The sequence below is a fragment of the Elaeis guineensis genome, chromosome 7 (genome assembly GCF_000442705.2).
Source record: "Elaeis guineensis isolate ETL-2024a chromosome 7, EG11, whole genome shotgun sequence".
NCBI lineage: Eukaryota > Viridiplantae > Streptophyta > Magnoliopsida > Arecales > Arecaceae > Elaeis > Elaeis guineensis.
Window position 1 is genome coordinate 84,585,181 of NC_025999.2, and position 22,105 is coordinate 84,607,285.

The window sequence follows — 22,105 nt, forward strand, 5'->3', positions numbered from 1 at the left end:
GGCTTCAGATCCTCAGTAGTAGTTGACCCTTTACTACGTTAAGAGCCCATCCTTTTATATAGTAAATATCATGAAAAAATTAATCAACTACTTATGTTCTCATATTTTTCAAGATGCATAAGTTACTTTCCTATGGATAGTATTTTTATTGATAAAATAAAGAAAAATCTTATCCATTTAGAGATGGTTAAATCATTTTTTCATCAGCTAATAAAATATATACTTAAATTTATTCCTAAACTGTTCCATCCTCATTTCTAATATCTCTATCATTTAATGTCTAATAATTCAGTCATCTATTTTCTTTAAATAAAAATATAAAAAAATATTATAAAAATATAAATAAATTTTAATAATTTATTTTAAAAAATATTAATATAAAAAATATAAATAATAAAATTTGAAATTATTTTTTATATAAAAATATGAATAATTTATTTTTTTTTGAAAATATTGTTGGAAAATATTTACTAAAATTTTTTTCATATATATATATATATATATATATATATATATATATATATATATATATATATATTACCCACAAAAGAACGGATTGTTTTTTTTTTTTTTTTCTTACACAACACCACCCGCCCAACCCCACACCCCGGCCCCCACCCCCCCCCCCCCCGCCCCCCGGCAAGAAAAAAAGAAAAAAAAAAGGAACGGATTGCTGTAGAGGAGGGAAAGGCGGTTTCCCGGGTGGCGCCGTCAGCCCGTCACGACCTTCGTCGCGCTAGGGCTTATCAGCGGCTATTCCCCTACCGCACTCCTCCTCGTGAAACCCTTTTGAAACCCTCATACACCCTTCTCTTCCGCCAATTCGACCCTCCCACAGCCCTCCCCGCCTCTCGAATCGATTCACTCCCCAATCCGGTCGCCATGCCGAAGGTCTACGGCCCCGGGACCTACGACTCCGCCGGCACCGGGTCGCCGAATAGCCGGCCATTGGCCGGCGGCGGACACGCTGCCGGAGCAGCGGCCGGGAGGGAACCTCTCGAGCTCCATCACCCTGCTTGGGATCCAGCAGGACCGGCCCACCAAGATCGCGGCAGCCAATTGGCTGAAGACCGCCGGGCTGGACACCTCGGCCTGGAAGTTCGATCGAGAGCTGGTGAAGGAGATCTACGAGACGGAGATTTTGGTCTTCGTGGCCCGGAGGACGGTCCCCCTCCAGAGGTCATTATTCTGGAGGTGAGCCAGTACTTGCAGAACTACCTGTGCCCTAATTTCGATCCGGAGACTGCTACATTTGAGCATGTCAACGATCGTCAGGATGTATGAGAAGGTATAGGCTGTTTACGGAGAAGTTTCGAGTTATAAAAGAAGAAAATATCGGCGGAATTAGTTTTTTTTTTTTTTATTAGCTCCATTGATTTATGTAAACCTTCTTTTTCTCAAGTTCCGGAAGAATGTGGCTGCGTGGATTTGTTTTCATGATAGGATGGACGTGTTCAAGGCGTTCCTGGGGAGGGTTCTTCGGCTTAAGGAACAGGTTTGATTGGTTCCTTTTTTTTCTTTTGTTATGTTTATGTAGCTCAACTAGTAATTGTTGTCTCGTCCATGATACCATTGGTTGTATTATCTAGTTTTTCTTTTGCAGTATGGTATATTGGATGTGTTATGGAGCAATTGGTTACAGAAACAGCTTCTTGTAGTTCATTTTGAGTGTGCACTTAGGTTGAGTCTATTCTATTCTTTCTCATTTTAATAGTATCAAGAATATTACTTTTACAAATTTAGATTTCTTCATTTTCTTAGATGTTCTAATTGCATTTTGGTTCTGCATATTTGTTGGAAGAGCCTTAAGTGTAGTAGAGAAGACAAATTACTTGCTTTTCATGATCACTGCCTTTCAGGTATGCAGATGTTGGAATTTATTTCATTGATTAAATAAACGTACGATTGGCTCTGGAATTAGTTTAATGGCTGTCTTCTTTCTTGAACATTTTATTTAGTCAGCGAAACTTTTATCTGTTCTCATGTAATTTTTTATGATTAATCATTCTAAAATTTTCAATTACGTACAGTATACACAACGTTCCATTTTTTTTTTTTTTTTGTTTTTTTTTCTTAAACCTCTTGCTTGCAAAACATATATGCATATGATACACTAATCAGATTACTGCAATTAGCAAGGGTTAAAGCATTTTGACATACCAACTCATACCATACCATTTCAAAATGGGCATGATACATTGGCCTGCACTGTTGTACCATTTATGTTGGTTCATGCTAACCAACACAACTGATATTGACACTGTTTTGTGGAAATGGGCTTTTGACATGTGAGTAGCATGGCTTGGTCATGTTGCTTGCTGTGTTAGTCGTTGAGCAGCACAAGGTGGCACATGATACTTGAATCCTGTGAATCAAGGTGAGAGTTGATTAATTCAGAAGTTTTAAAACATGGCAGCCTTGGCTTCCTAAACAGGTGGTGTTGTTATATAGGCAACAATTCGGGCAGGTTTAAAGGGGTTGTATACACCTGGAAGCAAAGGAGTTCAGCTCTGGGAGGAAGGATAGTTGGCAATTAGCAGTTATAGACAATTGGCAATTAGAAGTTACTCTTTGTTCAATTTTTCATGTTTTTAGGCCCACTAGCATAGTGGCAAACATGTTAGCAGCCACTACTTTTGTGTTTAGTTTCCTTCTTAATTGTGGAGTTTATGCATCCCGAGTTGTTAGTTAAAGCGGGCAAACCAGTAGTTATCTCATTTTATATATAGGACCATATCAATTGTAATGGAAGGGGTTGAATGTTCATTAAAACAAACACTTTGTGTTTAACATGAGATTGGGAGCTTTCTCATTTAATGAGCTCTAAACATTGCCAAAATAGGACGGAATCGGGACAACCGTTCGTCCAAGCCTTCATCCTCCCCCACACCATCTTCTTCTTCCTCTGAATCCATTCTGTCTCATCCCATAACCAGATCCTTTGCGAAGGGCCATAATATTTTGGTATCAGAGCCAAGTGTTATAGGAGACTAATGCCAACTTGCAACAATTGATTGAATCCTTGCTCAAACCACTTCAAGAGGAATTGGCTTGGATTTCCAACAGGTTAGAGAATGTTGAAGGTGCTGCTACATGTTGGGACAATTCTCACAAGGACTCTTCCGACGTCGGCAAGGGGGCTAAGAACAAACAGATGGCTTCAGGTTTAGGTTCGAAAACTCTTGACAGTGGTACCAGCATGCCAAAATTTTTCAAAATAGATTTTCCCTGTTATGATGGAACAGAGGACCCGTTGATATGGCTGGGATGCTGCGACCATTATTTCCTCCACAACCAAACCATTGAAGCGGACAAAATGGGGTTGGTCTCTTTTAATTTAGAAGGTAACGTCCAGCCTTGGTACTTGCATTTGGAAGAGAATTCCCTGAACTCACTTGGGATGTATTCAAAGAAAAGTGCCACTATCATTTCGGGCCACCTACAAGAAAAAGTCAACTTGGCGAGCTTAAGAACTTACAACAGACAGGAACAGTGGCAGATTATGGAGAGAGGTTTGAACTTCTGGCAGCTAGGTCCGGCCCCTCACTCAGAGACAAAAGTTGGACATGTTTATCGCAGGTCTCCAAAAGCAAATTTTGGTTGGCGTTAAACTCCATGACCCAGAGGATATACATTCTGCCATGAATGTGGCACGGCTAATAGAAGATAGTTTAACAGATCGAGGGCAGCCACCTCTCTCCTTTAAGGGTGGTACCAATCAGCTGGGAGGACACAAGCCTCCTGATGTTGCTTGGGCATGTGAGACCCCCCCCCGATTTGCCAAACATTTGAATCGAGCCGAGATGGAGGACCGAAGAGCAAAAGGACTTTGTTTCACTTGTGATGAAGTCTATAGTAGAGGGCATCATTGCAAGCATTTGTTTTGGCTCAAATTTGCCGACAAAGAGGAGGGAACCGACGACCAAGAGTAGGCAAAGGGACTTCGAATGACCAATAATAACCTGAAATATCTCTTCATGCTATCACGGGTACCTATTTCCCCAAATGATGCAAGTGAGAGGGACGATCTTTGGCAAACCTCTTTTGGTACTTATAGACTTTGGGAGCACCCACGTTTTATTGATTCACAGCTCGTCTTCCAGTTAAGGATTGGTTACGACAAACATCGGGGAAAGAAAATTCTTATGGCAAATGGGGAGAGCCTTGTCAGTTCTGGACATTGTAAGCGTATCCCTCTTTAACTTTGGTCTTCATAAATTTCATCAAGACTTTTATATACTTCATCTCAGCGGATTTGATGCAGTTTTGGGGGTTGATTGGCTGAAAACATTGGGCCTCATTCTATGGGATTTTACTGCTATGCAAATGGAGTTTCTATCTGCAGGTTCTAAGGTTACGCTTCGGGATATCAGAACCACTAAACTAACAATACCTCAACTTCACCTCATCCAAATGACTACACCCGACTTAGAACTCTGGGCCTTGTTCGTAAAATTTGCTATCTTCTTCACTGAACCAAGCACACCACCGCCACCAAGAAACTATGATCATAAGATACATTTGGAATCTAATACTTTTCCCATCATCGTTCGACCTTTCCGCTACCCCCATGCCCAAAAGAATGAAATTGAAAAATGGTGTGAATACCTTCTACAGCAGGGTCTCATTCGACCCAGCCAATCCCCTTATTCCTCCCCAATTTTGTTAGTTCCAAAGGCTGATGGTACTGGTGCCTATGTATTGATTATAGAGCTCTAAATGCCCAAACTATTAAGGATAAATTTTCTATTCCTATCATTGATGAATTGTTGGATGAATTATATGGAGCTTGCTATTTTTCTAAGTTGGATCTCAGATCAGGCTACCATCAAATACATATGCATCCTTTAGACATCGAAAAGATAGTGTTTCGCACACACCATGGACATTTTGAATTCTTGGTTATGCCCTTTGGTTTGACAAATGCGCCTTCCACCTTTCAAGCTTTGATGAATGAGTATTCCGTCCTTTCCTCCGCAAATTTGTTTTGGTCTTCTTCGATGACATATTAATCTATAGCCAATTTGGGTGGAACATGTTAATCATCTTCATTTGGTGTTTGAGACATTGTTAGCTTACTCTTTCTTTCTAAAGAGAACAAAGTGTGCTTTCGGGCAACCTGAGGTGGCTTATCTGGGACACATAATCTCCAAAGAAGGCGTTGCAGCTGACCAGTCCAAGATTGCGGCTATGGTCAACTGGCCTAAGCCTACAACAGTAAGAGGATTGTGAGGTTTTTTGGGCTTAACCGGTTACTATCGGAAATTCATTCATAATTATGGGGTTATTGCCGCTCCTCTTACCCATATGCTGCATCGAAATTACTTTCAATGGTCGTCGGAGTCCATCGTTGCTTTTGATCAATTGAAGAAGGCCATGGTAACAGCCCCAGTCCTTGCATTGCCTGATTTTTTCAAGCCCTTTACCATTGCCTGCGATGCATCTGATGGTGGCTTAGGAGCTATTCTCCAACAAGGTAATCAGCCGATAGCATTTTTCAGTCGACCATTAGCTCGTAAACACCATGGACTTCCAGCTTATGAGGAGGAGCTAATAGGCTTGGTTAAAGCCATCCGCCATTGGAGACCTTATCTCTGGGGCTGGGTAAAACCAATGTCGTTGCCGATGCTCTTTCTCATCACTCTGAGGTTGAATCACAATTCATGGCTTTGTCTGTACCCCAGCCGGACCTTTTGGATGACATTCGCATGGAAGTAGCTTCTCTTCCTACTTTGCAAGCAAGGGTTAAATAGATTCAAGACTCGAAGAATCAAGGACACTGGTCTTTCAGGCAGGGACTGATCTTCTATAAAAATCGGGTCTACTTGGCATCAAACTCTCTTTTGATTTCTATAATCTTGACTGCTATTCATAAAAGCTGACATGAGGGGTATCAACGAACCCTTTACAGAGTCTCTCAAGATTTCTTTTGGCAAAGAATGAAGGCCGACATCCAAGCTTTTATCAAGGCGTGCCATGTCTGTCAGCGACACAAGGGAGAAAATTTGCAGCTCGCGGGCCTTCTTCAACCTTTTCCAATACAAAAGATGATCTGGTCTGATCTTTCAATGGACTTCATCGAAGGCTTACCTTATCCCATAGCAAAAGCATCATTCTGGTTGTAGTCGACTGCTTTTCTAAGGATGCTCATTTTATTTCTCTATCTCATCCATATTCGGCAGCCAGTGTTGCAAGAGTCTTTTTCGACCATGTCATCCGCCTCCGTGGAATGTCCGAGTCAATAGTCAGTGACAGAGATGCTGTTTTTACAAGCTCTTTTTGGTGCAAGTTGTTCAAGTTGAGTGGTACTCAATTGAATTTCAGCTCCTCCTATCACCCACAATCGGATGGGCAAACCGAGGTCGTCAATCGCATGATGGAGATGTACCTCCGTTGTTTCACCAGTGACAGGCCCAAATGATGGATGGATTAGCTCAGCTAGGCAGAGTACTATTATAATACAGGATTCCATACTTCTTTGAAGGCCACTCCCTTTGAAGTAGTTTATGGCAGACCCCCTCCATCCCTTCGTTCCTACTACCCCGGTATGTCCAAGATTGATGCGCTTGATCTGGCGTGGCATGACAGAGATGAAATCCTTATCCACTTGCGTGCCAACCTTGTTCAAGCCCAAAACACATGAAACAATCCTATGACAATCGCCATTGTCCCTTGGAATTCTTTGTTGGATCACCTATTTTACTCAAGTTACAACCTTAAGGGCAATTGTCCTTAGCCAAACGACACAACAAGAAATTGTCTCCCAAGCATTATGGTCCTTTTACAGTCCTAGCCTGAGTTGGACCCATAGCTTATAAGTTTGACTTACCCACTACTTCTAAACTCCACCCCGTCTTTCATATTTCCTCTCTCAAGCCATATTACCTAGACCATATCCCAATTGAACCCACCTTACCACCACTGATCAGTTCTCATTCTATCTCTCACCCTAGAGCAATCCTAGATCAACGCATCAACAAGGGCATTTCCGAGGTACTCATCCATTGGGAAGGGAAATCACCAGCCGAGGCTTCTTGGGAGCCCGTTTCTGTCATAAGGGAGAAATTTTCTGCTTTCGTTCTTGAGGACAAGCACCATTCCAAGGGGGGCTGTAATGATACAGGCAACAATTCGGGCAGGTTTAAAGGGGTTGTATACACTCGGAAGTAGAGCAGTTCAGCTCTGGGAGGAAAGACAATTGGCAATTAGCAGTTACTGACAATTGGCAATTAGAAGTGACTCTGTTCAGTTTTTCATGTTTTTAGGCCCACTAGCGTCGTGGCAAACATGTTAGCAGCCGCTCTTTTGTATTCAGTTTCCTTCTTAGTTGTGGAGTTATGCTTTCCAAGTTGTTGGTTAAAGGGGGCAAACCAGTAGCTATCTCATTGTATATATAGGACCGTATCAATTACAATGGAAGGGGTTGAATGTTCATTAAAACAAACACTTTGTATTTAACATGAGATTGGGAGCTCTCTCATTTAACAAACTCTAAACATTGCAAAAATAGGACGGAATCGGGGCAACCATTCGTCCAAGCCTTCATTTTCACCCACACCATCTTCTTCTTTCTCTGAATCCATTCTGTCTCGTCCCATAACCAGATCCTTTGCGAAGGGCCATAATATGTTGCCTAGGTGCCCACCTTAAATTTTTTATCATTCTCGAGTATGGAAAGTAGAGTTGATTTTTAAATTACTATTGGATGTTGGCAAGTCTGTAGTTTCCATTGACCTATTACATCTTTTCTGATAAGTTATGTTCTATCTATTAGATTGGAAGTGTATTTTCAGTTTTCTCTGTATATTTATTGTTTACTTTTACTTTATTATTTTTGGCAAGCTTGATATCTGGATGCTTGCCTGGTTACCCACCTAACACCTAGTCGTTAGGCAGCCCCGTAGTCTCCCATCCTTCATCACAATCTTTTAAGACATTTATCCATTCCAAGTCCAAGTAAAAAAAAACTAAAACTGTGTAGATAATTGAATTTAATTACTTGATGTTGCATTGTTTAATGTTGCAACTTGTGCCACTGTATTGCTACCTTTTGAGATTCAAGGCCATCGAGTATTAAAGTGTGAGACTGAGAATGAACCTCACCATCCTTTAAGGAGCATATATTTAAGGTCCATGTGCAACTTGCCTGCAGAACCCTTAAATGGACAAAAATAATATTGGGCTTCAAGTATGACAACTTGCTGATGGAAGAAAGTGCACAGATATTAGAGATTGAGACATTTATACCATTGTTGCTTCAAATGAAGGACGGTGGTTATGCTCGCCTTAAATACTGTATATTGATTGGTGATCATCATCAGTTGCCTCCAGTTGTTAGAAATATGGCCTTCCAAAAGTATAGCCATATGGATCAGTGTCTTTTCGCTAGATTTGTTCATCTACATGTCCCTTATATTGAGCTTAATGCCCAGGATCGAGCTCGACCAGGTATAGCCAAACATTACAAGTTGCAACTGGAGTTACAGGGATCTTGGTAACCTTATGTTCATGATGAGGCTATCTTTCATAAAGCTAATGCTGGATTCTCGTACCAATACCAGCTGATAGATGTTCCTGATTGCCTAGGGAAAGGTGAAACTGCTCCACCTTGGTCCTATCAGAATGAAGGGGAGGCGGAATATGTTGTTAGTGTTTATATGTATATGAGCTTATTTAGATATCTGGCCAGCAAGATTTCTATATCGACCACTTACAATGGCTAAAAGCTTTGGATCTGTGATGTAGTCCAAAGATGGTATATAGCATGTGGAAATTGGTCTACCTAGCAAAGCATGTTTCATTAATATCAAGGTTTTACATCTTGACGGGACGGGGGGAGTCCTAGCCATCCCGTTTTGTTCCTGTGAGAAAACGGGATCAGGATGAGGTCGAAACTCTGAAACCATCTATGCAGGAAAAGAAGCAGAAAGAGGAAAGAAAGATGAGAAAAGAGAAAAAGTAGAAAGAAGAAGAAAAATAAAAAAAGAAAGGAGGGGAGAAGAAGAAGGAAAGAAGGAAGAAAGGAAAGAGAAAGAAGAAGAAAAAGGAAAAGAAAGAAAGAAAGAGATAAGAAAAAGAAAGGAAGGTATGAAAAAAAAAAAAAGAAAAGAAGAAAAGAAAAAAAGAAGGAAAGCAAGGAAAGAAAAAATGGAGAGAGATGGAGGATATTTATTAGGATGCAGGATGGGACAGGGGGAGGTGTTCCATTCTATGAAATATCGGGACATCTCCGTCCTATGGGGTTTACAACCTTGCTTAATATTATCTTCCCTTGTTGTGCACTTGGTCCTTCACCTGCTTGATTTTGTTTACATAAACCACGTTTGGATAGGATATCCTGGCAACAGGTTACAAACAGTTGATAAATTTCAACATCAGCAAAGTGATTTCATTTTGTCTCTCTTCCGCATGCGATTTGTTGGCCACCTCCGTTTGTCAGGAGATTGGTTGTCGCAACGTCTCGAGCAAGACTCAGGCTGTATATATTCTGTCATCATTCTTTGTTCAAAAGTGCTACGAATTGCAGCCAATTTTCAACTTTTGCTTCAGAGGCCTGATCAGCCTGCCTTGAATTTTGACAAGAGCACACCTTACAAAGAGTGTCTACTAGTTGGAGACACTGGGAGGATTCATTTGTAGGTGTATCCAGGAGAAGGTGAGCTCGGTTAATTTCAAGATCGATCAGCACTGCCAGGTCTCATCTCACAAACTTCTCAACAGAGGTCCTGTCATTTGCCAACTCAGTGCATGGTTGATATAATAACTCATTATTCAAAACTGAAATCAAACGAATGGTCTCTTCTCCTCCTCTTCATTTTGCAAATATTTTGTAACAGGCACAGATGATGAGCCATTATGCTGTATTCCAAAAGTCAGTCTCCCATCCAAATGGACCTCCAGCTTCATCCTCTGAGAACCATGTTGAGGAGACTGACATGCCCCTCACAAATGGTGAAACTGAGAACAAATCACTTGAAAATGGTGCAGCATGTGCGAGTGGGATGGAGGAATGAATTGACCAAATCAGTCCTACGGCGGTCGTTCCCACCGATGTGTGCTTGCTGCTAGTGGACTTCCTTGTTACGTCATGCCAGTCTACCCATGCCAACCTTGTTGCTTGAAAGACTAGTCGAAGACCAACACACAGCAGATTTGCACGATGCAAATTGGGCCCAGCATGTCTTTATGTTGAGTAGCGGCTCTCTAGCCTGTATCAGAAGAATTGTACAAATTTCTTATATCAGCTAAGGCCTGGAGTTGTACAAGAAAGCAGAATGGTCAACGCTTAACTGATAGCCTTGTACCCTGAGTTGAAGTTTGCATTACAAGGTATGTAACAAAGAACCTGCTGTAGTTGTATCTGCCTTGGGTTTGCTTTTGCAATTTCATCAGTGGTGCACCTGGCTGTAGCATGCTTTTTGCAGCTGCATGGAGGATGATTCTTTGTTTCCGTTTTAGTGAGCTCTCTGTAAATCCCTGTATTTGACATTCAAAATTTACTGGATTTTGATGAAGTTAATACCAAAGAAGAAAGAGGTTCATGCATGAAGTTCCATTTGCATGCTTTTTTCTTTTCTTTTCCTTTTCATTATCCAGCTGAAATAGATTTCTGTGTAAAATATTTTTTAAGGACTAGATATTTCCATTTGCATCAATGATTCTGCGTGAGCCCACCTAGGTGCATAATTTTTTTGCTTGTTGCACTCTCAGGTAATGCAGTCTTTTTTTTTTTTTTTTTTTTGGTAGAAGAGGTAATACAGTCTTTACTACTATATTCCAGTGGTTATATTGTATGAGACCAAAGTTGCATAGCATAAGAAAAGAAGAATTTAAGGAGATTGTGATTTCATATGATCAAAACCCTTACCGTGGAACAGCTTGTGATGGAAGTAGATTAAGATCAGAGAGCATGGCAGTCAATTGAGCAGATATAACCAATAGAATCAAAATATCAAATTAAGAGTTACTTCTCAAATAATCGGTTCCTGTTTTAATGGGGACTTTTTCACTCTAGTCTTAATGAAAGAAGCTAATTCGCACTAGCAGTCTAGAGCACGGGTCCATTTTTCTCCTCTTTCTGATAATTTAAAGCTTGAACCCTGCTTCGGATCCATGATCAAATCGTATTCATTCATATGTTATTGAAATAGATGGCGGCGTTGTCTGCAGTTGCGTAGGTTGCTAGTCTAATGTGAAAAAAAAGGAATTAGGAATTCTATATAAAAATATAAGCCTAATTCACTCAATCTTCTTCTATCTTTTAGTATCTTATCTATATTATATATATTAAAATGGAGACCAGTCTCGTCTGCCATGTGTGTAGCTTTTTCCAAGATCATTTGCGATGTTTTTTTTTTTTTTTTTTTGCTTTGAACCTTCCACCTCCCGCCTGCCTCTCATTGGTCAAAGATGGGAGGAGGGGGGCACGGCGAAGGATGGTGTGGGCGAGATGGAAGGCACATCAGAGTTGATTGGGTGGGTACCTCGAGAGCGGGGTGGGTGGTGTGGATAATCTAGACAGACACGGCGGTGATTGGGAGGTTGAGTGAGGGAGCATCAGTTGGAGAAATCGGGGGCGGCGGGGAGGCCGAGAGAGGCACGAAAGCGGGGAGATCAGGGCTGCTGGGGAGGTCGAGGGAGGTGCGGAGGGGGAGAGGGGTCGAGAGAGGCGTAAAGGAGGGAGATGGGGGTTGTAGCGGAGGGTGGCGTCGGGCACTCTCTTCTTCTGCCTCTTTCTTCCATAGAATGCCGTTAAACACTAGAACAACCAGTGTCTCCCAGTGTCTATAGAGGTCAGAGGTCGGCATAAGTGAAGGTATTTTCACACATAAATACCTGGAGCTAGGTGAAGATATTGCCAATGGACCTCCACACCGACGAACCTCTTCAAGTCGTGACTATCCATGGACTCGACGAACCTCTTCAAAATCGGTGACTAATCCATGGGACTCGAAAGGGGAGGAGCCATGACACATGAGCAGAGGTAGCTGCTATAAGAAAATAGGGCATCAGTGATGAAAAATTTATGACAGAAAAATTTTATCACAAATTGTGACAGATCTATCACGAAAATGTAAAATAATTTTTTTGGACATTCAATGATGGATTTGTACAGAAGTATCCATTATAAAATGATTCATCACAAATCTGCTAGAAGTTTATGATGGATAAAAGATACAGATATTTTTGAAACTTTCGGTGATAGATTTATGACGGATATATCTGACACATAAAATTCATCATAAATTTATGATAGGTTTGTGATAGAAAAGAAATATAAATTTTTGATTATTTTCAGTGATGGATTTGTGATGGATATATTCGACACAAAAAAATCTATCATAAATTTGTGATAGAAAAAATATACAGATTTTTGATTGCTTTCAATGATAGATGTATCCGATACAAAAGATCCATCATAAATTTATGATGAATTTGTGTTGGAGAAAAGATACAAATTTTTGATTGCTTTTAGTGGCAGATTTATGATGAATATATTCGACATAAAAAATTTATCATAAATCATGATTTGTAATGAAAAAGCAAATCACAGTTCTATCCTTCCTTTCAAAACTAAAGGCCTATTTGAATGTCTAGAAATTTTAAACTTAGGATAAAAATCAAGATAAGATAAAGATTAATTTGATTCTATAAGATTATATGTCAAAGATTCTTTTTATAAAACAAGAACTCTATAAATAATCCTATCCTATATTTGGATAGTAAATTAAGATTTTTTGTCCTCCCTTAATTTTTTTTCTCCCTTCCCTCTCTATCCCTTTTTTACCAAAATAATAAACTTATCATTATCAAATATCATATTAATTATTAAAATTATAAAATAATTTATATAAAAAAAATTAATATATCATTGTGTATTTTTGGAATTTAAAATTAAAATTTATTTTGATCTAAGATGGATTTGAAATTTGGCCCTATGAATTGAGAATTTGTCTCTTAGATACTCATTAGTCGAAGTCGATTATATATATATATATATATATATATATATATATATATATATATATATATATATATATATATATATATATATATATATATATATTATTAATTTTTATAAAAATTTTGATCATAGATCAACTCGATTCAATACGATCCAATCCGATCTAATCCAACCCCTGTTATCCAGTTGACGTAATTCAATTCAACCCAATCCGATCCAAGATGGATACTGGATGGATATAAATATAAAATTTTTGATTATTTGAAGGATATATATGATATTGGTCAATCTGACCTATACTCAATTCTATCCTTAACTCGTTTAGCAGTATCTTATAAGATTTAAAAAGAGTTTGAAATTAAAAATTAATATTCATTTAGATTTGAGATTTGCCGATCAATACCTCCTATCAAAACTTAATTATATATATAATAAAGTTATTAAAAATATATATCTATAATATATAATAAATTTTTATTAACTTGTAATTCTTTATAATTTATTTAATTTTTATAATAAATAAATAAATATATACAAAATTAGTTTTTATAAAAATATAAAAATAATAAGATAGTACAAGATTTGAATTTCAAATTCTTGGATGGCCTAATCACTATCTTAACCAATAAGATAATTATCTATACTTAAGTTATATTAAAATTATAAACCATTTATATCAAGAAAAGCTAGTATATCTTTATATATTTTTTAAAATTTAAAATTAAAACTCTTTTGAATTTGGGATGGATTTGAAATTTGCATCTATGATTTAGAATTTGCCCTTCAGATACTCACTACTCAAATCTGATTATATATATTTTATTATTTTTTATAAAAATTTTGATCATAGATTTGATTCGATTCAATCCGATCCAATTGACTCGATTCAATTAATTCCTTTTATCGAATCAATCTAATTCGGTTTGACTCGATTTGATCCAAGATGAATACTAAATGGATATGGATTTAAATTTTTTAATTAATTATAAAATAAATATAGATATTGATTGATTCGATCCATGCTTAATTTATCTTTAATTCATTTAGCAGTACTCTGTAAAATTAAAAAAAAATAAAATTTAAAATTAAAATCTATTTGGATTTAAATTTACCCATCAAATACCTCCAATCAAAATTTAATTTTATATATTTATATAAGTAATAATTTTATTAAAAATATATATCTAGAAACATACATAATAAATTTTATTGAATTTTTATAATAAATATATATAATCAATTTTATATATTTATATATATTATTAATTATATAAATATATAAGTAATAAATTTATTAAAAATATATATATCTAGAAATATATATAATAAATTTTTATTAAATTTATAATAAATATATATACAATCAATTTTATAAAAATACATAAATAATATGATGGTAAAAAGATTTGAATCCCTGATTATTGGATGGTGTAATGACTACCTTAATCAACAAGATCCAACTTTTTATATGTAAATTAATTACTAATAAATCTTTTAAACCCGTATGTATGTATATATACATCACAAAGTCCTAACCATCATCTAACCCTTCCCTATTCCAGATTCTAGCCGCCACAAGCCTCCCACCCGACTGAGACTGTGAGGATGGAAAAATAGAGAAAAATTTGAAAAAAAATAGAGAAAAAATCAACAGAATGAAGGAGAGATAGAAGAAATTGAAAGGTAAACATAGATTGATCACTTCCACTCCATTTCTCCTTATTCTCTTTTCATTTCATTCTGTTTGAAAATGATTTGTGGTGAAGGAGAGCATTTGAGGGAATTGGAGGGGGGTGGCGGAGGTTGTTGGCGAGGGGAGGGAGAGGAGGCTAAGGAGGGTGAGAAAAGAAGTGGAGAGGAGGCGAAAGAGGAGGAGGGCGGCAGTGGGCTGGGGAGGGTGGGGGAGGCCATCAACATTGGGAGGGATGGAGGGAGAGGAGGAGGCAGAGGAGGGCAAGGAAGGAAGAGAGGGAGGAGGCAGAGTAGGGTAGGGGGAAGGGGAGGGCAATGACATGGGAGGGGGAGGGGAAAGGGACGGCGGTGAGTTTTGGGGATGGGGGAAGTCGTCGGTCGAGGATGATAGGGAAGGGGAGGGTAGCGGCATGGGAGGGAGAGGGAGAGGGGGAGGGGGCGGCATGGGAGAGGGGGAGGGTAGCGATAAGTTATGGGGGGTGGGGAGGCGTAGGTCGGGGTCAGGGACAAAAGGGGTGCCGGAGGGTGAGGAACAAAGAGGGAGATATGGTGGATAAGGAGGAGGGGAGGGCTTAAAGATTTGCAGAGGTGGGAAGAGGGCAGCGGAAGAGGGAGAGGCCATCGGTGAACGGGAGGGAGTGGAGGTGAAGGAGGAGGCAGAAGAGGGGGAGGGGGAGGGCGGCGGCATGGGAGAGGCAATGGAAGAGATGGAAGAAGGTGATTTTTTTTTTAATTTTTTTCTCATATACAGCTAGCCCATCCAATTGTTCATGGCCAATAGAAGAGGACGGCGACATGGGAGGGGCATCATATACATTTATTTTTATTTTGATTTAATTTATTTTATCAAGTTTTCATTTAACAATTGTCAATTAATTATATTCATGAACTTGTATCATTTATTTTGGATATGCATCAAGCTTTTTTAATTTTTTATTCTTTTTGCATTTTATCTAAATAAATACTAATAACATAATTATATGTGTTAATGTAGATTGATATTAGTGCAAAACTCATGTTACTGATTATAATTAGATGTATCATCGATCTAATAATGATGGATATATTAGTGATGAATTTAAAGAGGATGAAAGAGTTCTTGATTTTACATTTTCTCAATTCGGATTTGCCTACAGAGATAAATTAGATGTCCATGCTTAAAATATACAATTTTGCTTGTCCATAATCGAGATGATGTCAATGTCCACCTATATAGAAAAAGATTCATAAGGGGATATACCACATTGGATACTCATGGAGAATCTTATGCAGGGCAATCATCAAGTAGAAATAATGATATATCTCCAATGAATAATGTAAATTCATATAGAAGTATGGTGATGGATGAATTAGATGTTGAGTTTGATTGGCATAGTGGTAGATTTGATGAAAGGAGCTTTGAATATGAATAGTCAATGCAAAGGCTGCAAAGTTCTATGATTTGCTAAATGATGCTGATGAGCCACTGTGGGACGATTGCAAGAAGCACACAAAATTATCAGCCATGTCACAGCTATTAAATTACAAATCAGAATTTAATATGAGCAAGAGTTGCTATGATCGTATTCTTTCTATAGTGAAGAATATGTTGCCAAAAGATGAGAAATTGGCAAGCAATTTTTATAGGACAAAGAAGATGGTGGTGAAGCTTGGGCTTGGTTATGAAAAGATAGATATTTGTGTTAATAATTGTATATTGTACAATAAAAAAATATGAAGAAGATGTCGTGTTCTGTGTGGGGTCACCCTCGGTATATATCAAGAACATCAAGTTCTTATGGCAGAAAAATATGCTATATAAGGTATTGAGTTACTTGCCACTGACATCAAGACTTTAGCAGCTTTATATGTCATAAAAAATTCTAACCACAAGATATGACATGCTTCTAATCATTGCAGAAATGATATATGGCACATGTTGCTGATGGTGAGGCATGGAAGCACTTCTATCACACTCACCCATCATTTGCATCAAATCCATGAAATGTGCAAATTGGGTTATGCATGGATGGATTCAATCTTTTAAGGCAATTTGGTACTCCTTACTCATGTTGGCCAATAATTACTATCATATATAATTTGCCTCCTAAGATGTGCATGAAAAATCCATACATGTTCTTAACTATGGCATTCCAGGCCCAAAGAACCCAGGCAAGCATCTAGATGTGTTCTTAAGGCCCTTAATAGATGAGTTGAAAATATAATGGAGCATCAAGGTTAACACTTATGATACATCTAGAAAACAAAACTTCCAGACGGCAGCATTTATGTAGATAATTGGTGACTTTCTGGCTTATGTTATAATATTTGGGTGGAGTACTCATGGGAGGTTGGCATTGCTAAATGATGTCCTAGAAGCCAGATTGATCGATACTTGTAAAATATTTTAAGGATATATTTTATAATATCAACTTATAAATTAATAAAATTGAGCTCTTTTCCATACATATTTATGTTAAATTATGTCTATATATCGTCCATTAAGTTAATAGGTATAATGACATATATTCTTAAGAGTTAAAAATTTGAGACATATATGGTTAATAATTAATTCATAAACTGCTCCCGATCGTAGGATTATCATGGAGACAGTGCTTGATCCGGAGAGATTGATGCATGATCATTTTCTTAGGATAGATGTGTCTTGAACCTACAATGTGGAGACATCGGAGTGAAAGTAAAATATTTGTTAGGAATAAAGATACTGAGCGTAACCAATCATAAGTAGTCACTAGAATATCTATCTTCTCATCCATGACTAATTCGATGCTGTGGTAGTATGTCTAGTTCTTAGATCTATGGTGCCTTGGCTATTCACAGTGAGGTTACTATAGTTTGACTACATCATAATTCGATTTTCTAGTCATACGGAGCCTTGAGGTGTATGTTGGCTGCAATAGATTCATTGTAGGAATAGAGTGCGCACTAGATGAGATCTATCGATCTCAGTAGATGAGGAGTAGTCCTATGTAGATCATGAACTGAGTCCTAAAGCCATGGCCATGGCAGTGTAAATGATGGAAAGGCATTTCATAAGGTTTCACAACGACTCGAGTGGCTTAAATCTAACGTATGACAAAAATTAGGTTTAATGAGTTATCCTTAACCTATATCTTGTCAGAACTCATGATAGAAGAATCGAATTGCATGGTAACCGCACCTAGAGGTTTCACCATTCGATTCTGATGGATTGTCATTATGTACTGCTAGATGTCACTGGTAGATTATGGGATCAATTAGAATTATTTTGATGATCGATAATTTTAAATTGATTGAATTAGAAAGAGTTTCAATTCATCGAAAAAATTTCGATGATATTGATGATGGAGATCACAATATCCCACTATCAAATAGAATTGAATCTATGGGATCACACAAACAAGGATATTGGTCTAAGATTGCATAATTGGACTAGCATAATCTAATTGGATTAGGATTAATTAAATCTTAATTTTAAGTTTAAGAAAATCATGCTAGCATATGATTAAATCCAAAGTTGGACATCAAGAGTTGGAGTCCCTTAAGCCATCCATCTAAGAATTAAGGGATATTGGCGCCCCACATTTTTCTTCATGAGTTTATAGGAGAGAATAAGAGGGTCCAAGGGTGGCGCCACTTATGGTTAGGGTGAGAGGATAAGGGCTTCATCCCCACTTGAATTTGAAGAGTTCAAATTTCATTTCAGATGAGGGATAAAGCTCATTTAAATTTAAAGAGGATTTATCCCTATGTAGATGAGGATAAAGGCTGATTTGAATTTGAAGAGTTCATATTCAAATGAGGAAAGATAAAGGTGGTGCCTACAAGCTTCATCTTTATCTAAGATGGTGCACACCTTATTTTCTCGTAAAGATTCTATGAAGAAATGGCATGGAAATGAGAGGGAGGGGACGCCAGATGCTAGGAGTTCTTCTGCTTTAAGTCATTTGATGACTTAAAGCCCTAGGACTCTTAGGTTTCTAATTCTATAAATAGGCCTTCTGCTATATGTTTTATTCATTCCATTCCTAAGAGCTCTCATACTCTGTCCACGCCATCTCCCTTTCCTCTCTACTCTCTCCTCCTCTCCCACACCCAAAGGTGTTGGGCTGATCTACCTGGAGTGCTCAAAGGGTCGGATGCTGATCGATCTGCACGAAGGAAGAAGAAAGCTGCGATCGAGGGTTGATCAAGGTTCTGTCGGAGATCTGATCGAAGGCTGATCTAGAGCTTGCTGATCCATCTTAGTGAAGATGAATCAAATCGAAGAAGGTATCCTAGTCCGAGCTCAAATGGATATCTGTAGAAATCGGACACGTGCGTGGCTAGACAGTGAACCTCAACTCCACAATCATCGGACAGTGATGTATTACTATCCATGCAAAGGTGATGATGCGATCATCATTATAATCAGATTTAAAATTATTTTAAATTATCTTGATCTTAGATACATGAATGATCTGGCATAAATCGAGATGCAATCTCGATCGGATCGCATGTCAAATCAAATTTTTGAATTTCGCTGTATCCTGATTCTGTCAATCGAACGTGCAATCTTTTCTTTAGTTGGTATCAGAGTCAGATTGTAGGATTCATACATATAAGATCAAGATCATATCTAAATCAAATTTGATCTGAAGTAGTGTTGACATCTGAAATTAAAATTAGATTAGATCTAATTTGATGCATGCATCTGAAATTAGGTTAGATCTGAATTTCAATATGATTAGATATGAATTTAGCACGATTAAATCTGAATTTCATGAGATTAAATCTGAAATACATGAGATGTATGATCTGAATTTCATGCAATACATGAGATGTATATGATTAGATCTAGTTTATACATGAGATGTATGAAATTCTTGCATATGTGATATGTATATATGTAAATTAAATTCTTAGTAGCCTAGTACTCTTCAAGAATCATGGTAAAGACTATCTTGCCATAGAAGATTATGGTGGAAGGGGTGTGTACAAATCAAGAAAAAGAACTGCGAAAAGAAAAAAATTATTTTTGTGCAAAACACTAGATCCAAAATCGTTTAGGATCTAAAATGTATGTATGAGATAAATATTAAATATTTAGATATGAAATAGTTTCGACATCTAAACCAAATCTAATGTTAATAATGCACTTAATTAAGATTTGAAATTGAGAATTAAAGTTCTAAAATTAAGTTAATTAGGTTTGTGAGTTTTGTATGGTTCATGGATCATGTAGTGGTCGCACCAAATCACTACAACTGTTGATATAGGGTGTATCATGAACTCAAATTGAAATGGTTGTGATTGCAATTCGTAGTGGAGAACAAAGCGAACTCAATCTCAAATTGGTGGACCAATTTGATGTCTAAGACAAAAACATTGATAGTGATTATTTAATTAGGACCGTTGCAACAGGCAGCGAGGAGCCTCCCACACATCTTATCTTATCTAATCATTTTGAAAATCAATTTCGATGATGTAGTGCTTAAGGTTGAGTCCACTTCAATTTGTGTTGCACCATGAATCCGATCTTGGTCAGACCAAGTCAGGATCGCATTAGTAGATCCATTCTAATTGTGGATTTACATGGGATGTAATAAACAATTAGACTCAAGAGACCTAAATAATTTTTTTAATTAAATATTAAGTCTAGCGGTCTTCCATCACTGTAGATGTGTGGATCCTTTTAGGTGTTGACTGTTTTTGACTGGTTACAGTGGTTCAGTTGCATCAAAGAAGATGCAACCATACTACAGCATGAGATGCTCCAGGTAAAGATGGGATTGGGCTCAATAACTATTAGGTGAGGGATCCAATGATGACTTTATACTTGCTGGTGAGCGGTGGGTCTGACTTAACTAATAAATAAGATCAATAACTGTTAGGTGAGGCTTTAAGACTTTGAGACCGAAATTAGCTGCAATATATTTCGAGAAATATTAGACAAGAGTTGTCTGCTCATCAGCTGACACCATCAATAACTATTAAGTGAGATGGTATGCCAATCGGTGGGACCGCAATACCCATTAAAAACCTTAAATTATGGATGTTTTCATTTCTCCACTGGAGGAGTGTGGATGATTCGAAGAAATAGTGAGAGTCTTGATTTATTTTTAAAATAAAACTTCTAAAATAAATTGATTAAGTCAATTACAAAATCAAACTAGAATCTTCATCTCTCTTGTAGAAAATGTATGCGTCAAATTTTCTTGCCCGTATCCTAGAGACCAATAGACTGATCAGATCTAATTTCGAAGATTGGCTTTAAAATCTTAAGATAGTCTTGAGTTTCAAAAACATAGTCTATGTACTCGATCAGGACCTTCTCTCTCTACCAGCTTGTCCGACCACTGATCAAAGAGCATCTTATTGTAAGTGGTTAGACGACAATAATAAGGTTAGATACTATGTATTGGCCTCTATATCTAATGAATTGCAGCACCAACATGAAGACATGAAGACTGCCAAGCAGATTTTGACTCACCTATAAGAGTTGTATGATAATCAAAGCCATACAGCATGCTACGAAGTGTCCAAGCGACTCTTCAAAGTGAAAATACTTGATGGATAGTTGGTTCATGAGCATTATTTGATAATAATCAAGGATCTGGAGGAGCTTGAGAAGCTCAAAATATCTATAGATAAAGAGTTACAGATTGACCTAATTCTGCAGTCTCTTACTGATTCATATGCGTAGTTTATCATAAACTTTCATATGAACAAGATCCAGTGCACCAACATCTAATTAGTCAACATGCTGGTGATGACTGAGGGAATCTTAAAGAGTTCAAAGGGCTTTATTCTTATTGTAGAGTAAACTTCTTCCAAGAGAAAGTCTACTGAAAAGAAGAAAAAATCTGTGAAGAAGCAGAAGGTTAGGCTGTCGAAAAAAAAAAATATTTTCACTATAACAAGGACAGCCATTGAAAGCAGAATTACCCTAGCTATCTGGTGAGCCTGAAGAACAAGAAGGTGTATCTTCTGAAGGTATACTCATTATAGAAACTAATCTAATGATTTCTTCTACATCCAATTAGGTGATTGACTTTGGATCTAGTGCTCACTTGTGCATTTCTATACAGGGTCTTGAGGATAGTAGGAGGCTGAGGGAATACGAGATAATCCTACGAGTCAGAAATGGAGCAAAGGTTGCTGTTGTGGCTATAGAGACTACCCTCTACAACTACCATCAAGGATTAGTCTTGTACTTAGAGATTGTTATTTTGTACCTACTGCGAAAAGAAATCTAATTATGTCTCCTATTTGATATAAGAAGACTATGTAATTAGTTTCTATAAGGACCACTATAATATTTATTTTGAAAATAAAATTATTGAAAGTAGTTTTCTTATTAACAATCTCTTTCAGCTATATGTGGATATATCTGTAAACTATATCAAGTATGATGTGAATGTCATAGGAGCTAAACGGTCTAAAGATAAAATTAATCAAAAGTACTTTGGCACCTAAGGCTAGATCATA

General features: G+C 37.5%; 1 protein-coding gene across 1 annotated transcript; it reads left to right on the forward strand.

The window, feature by feature from the left end:
* The first annotated feature begins 638 nt into the window (after positions 1-638).
* LOC105048773 (uncharacterized) lies at positions 639-2,795 on the forward strand. The gene is made up of 2 exons (XM_073261314.1): positions 639-1,288; positions 1,403-2,795. The coding sequence occupies exon 1, from the start codon at positions 883-885 to the stop codon at positions 1,282-1,284; it is 402 nt and encodes a 133-aa protein (XP_073117415.1). The 5' UTR covers positions 639-882; the 3' UTR covers positions 1,285-1,288; positions 1,403-2,795.
* The last annotated feature ends 19,310 nt before the right edge of the window (positions 2,796-22,105 follow it).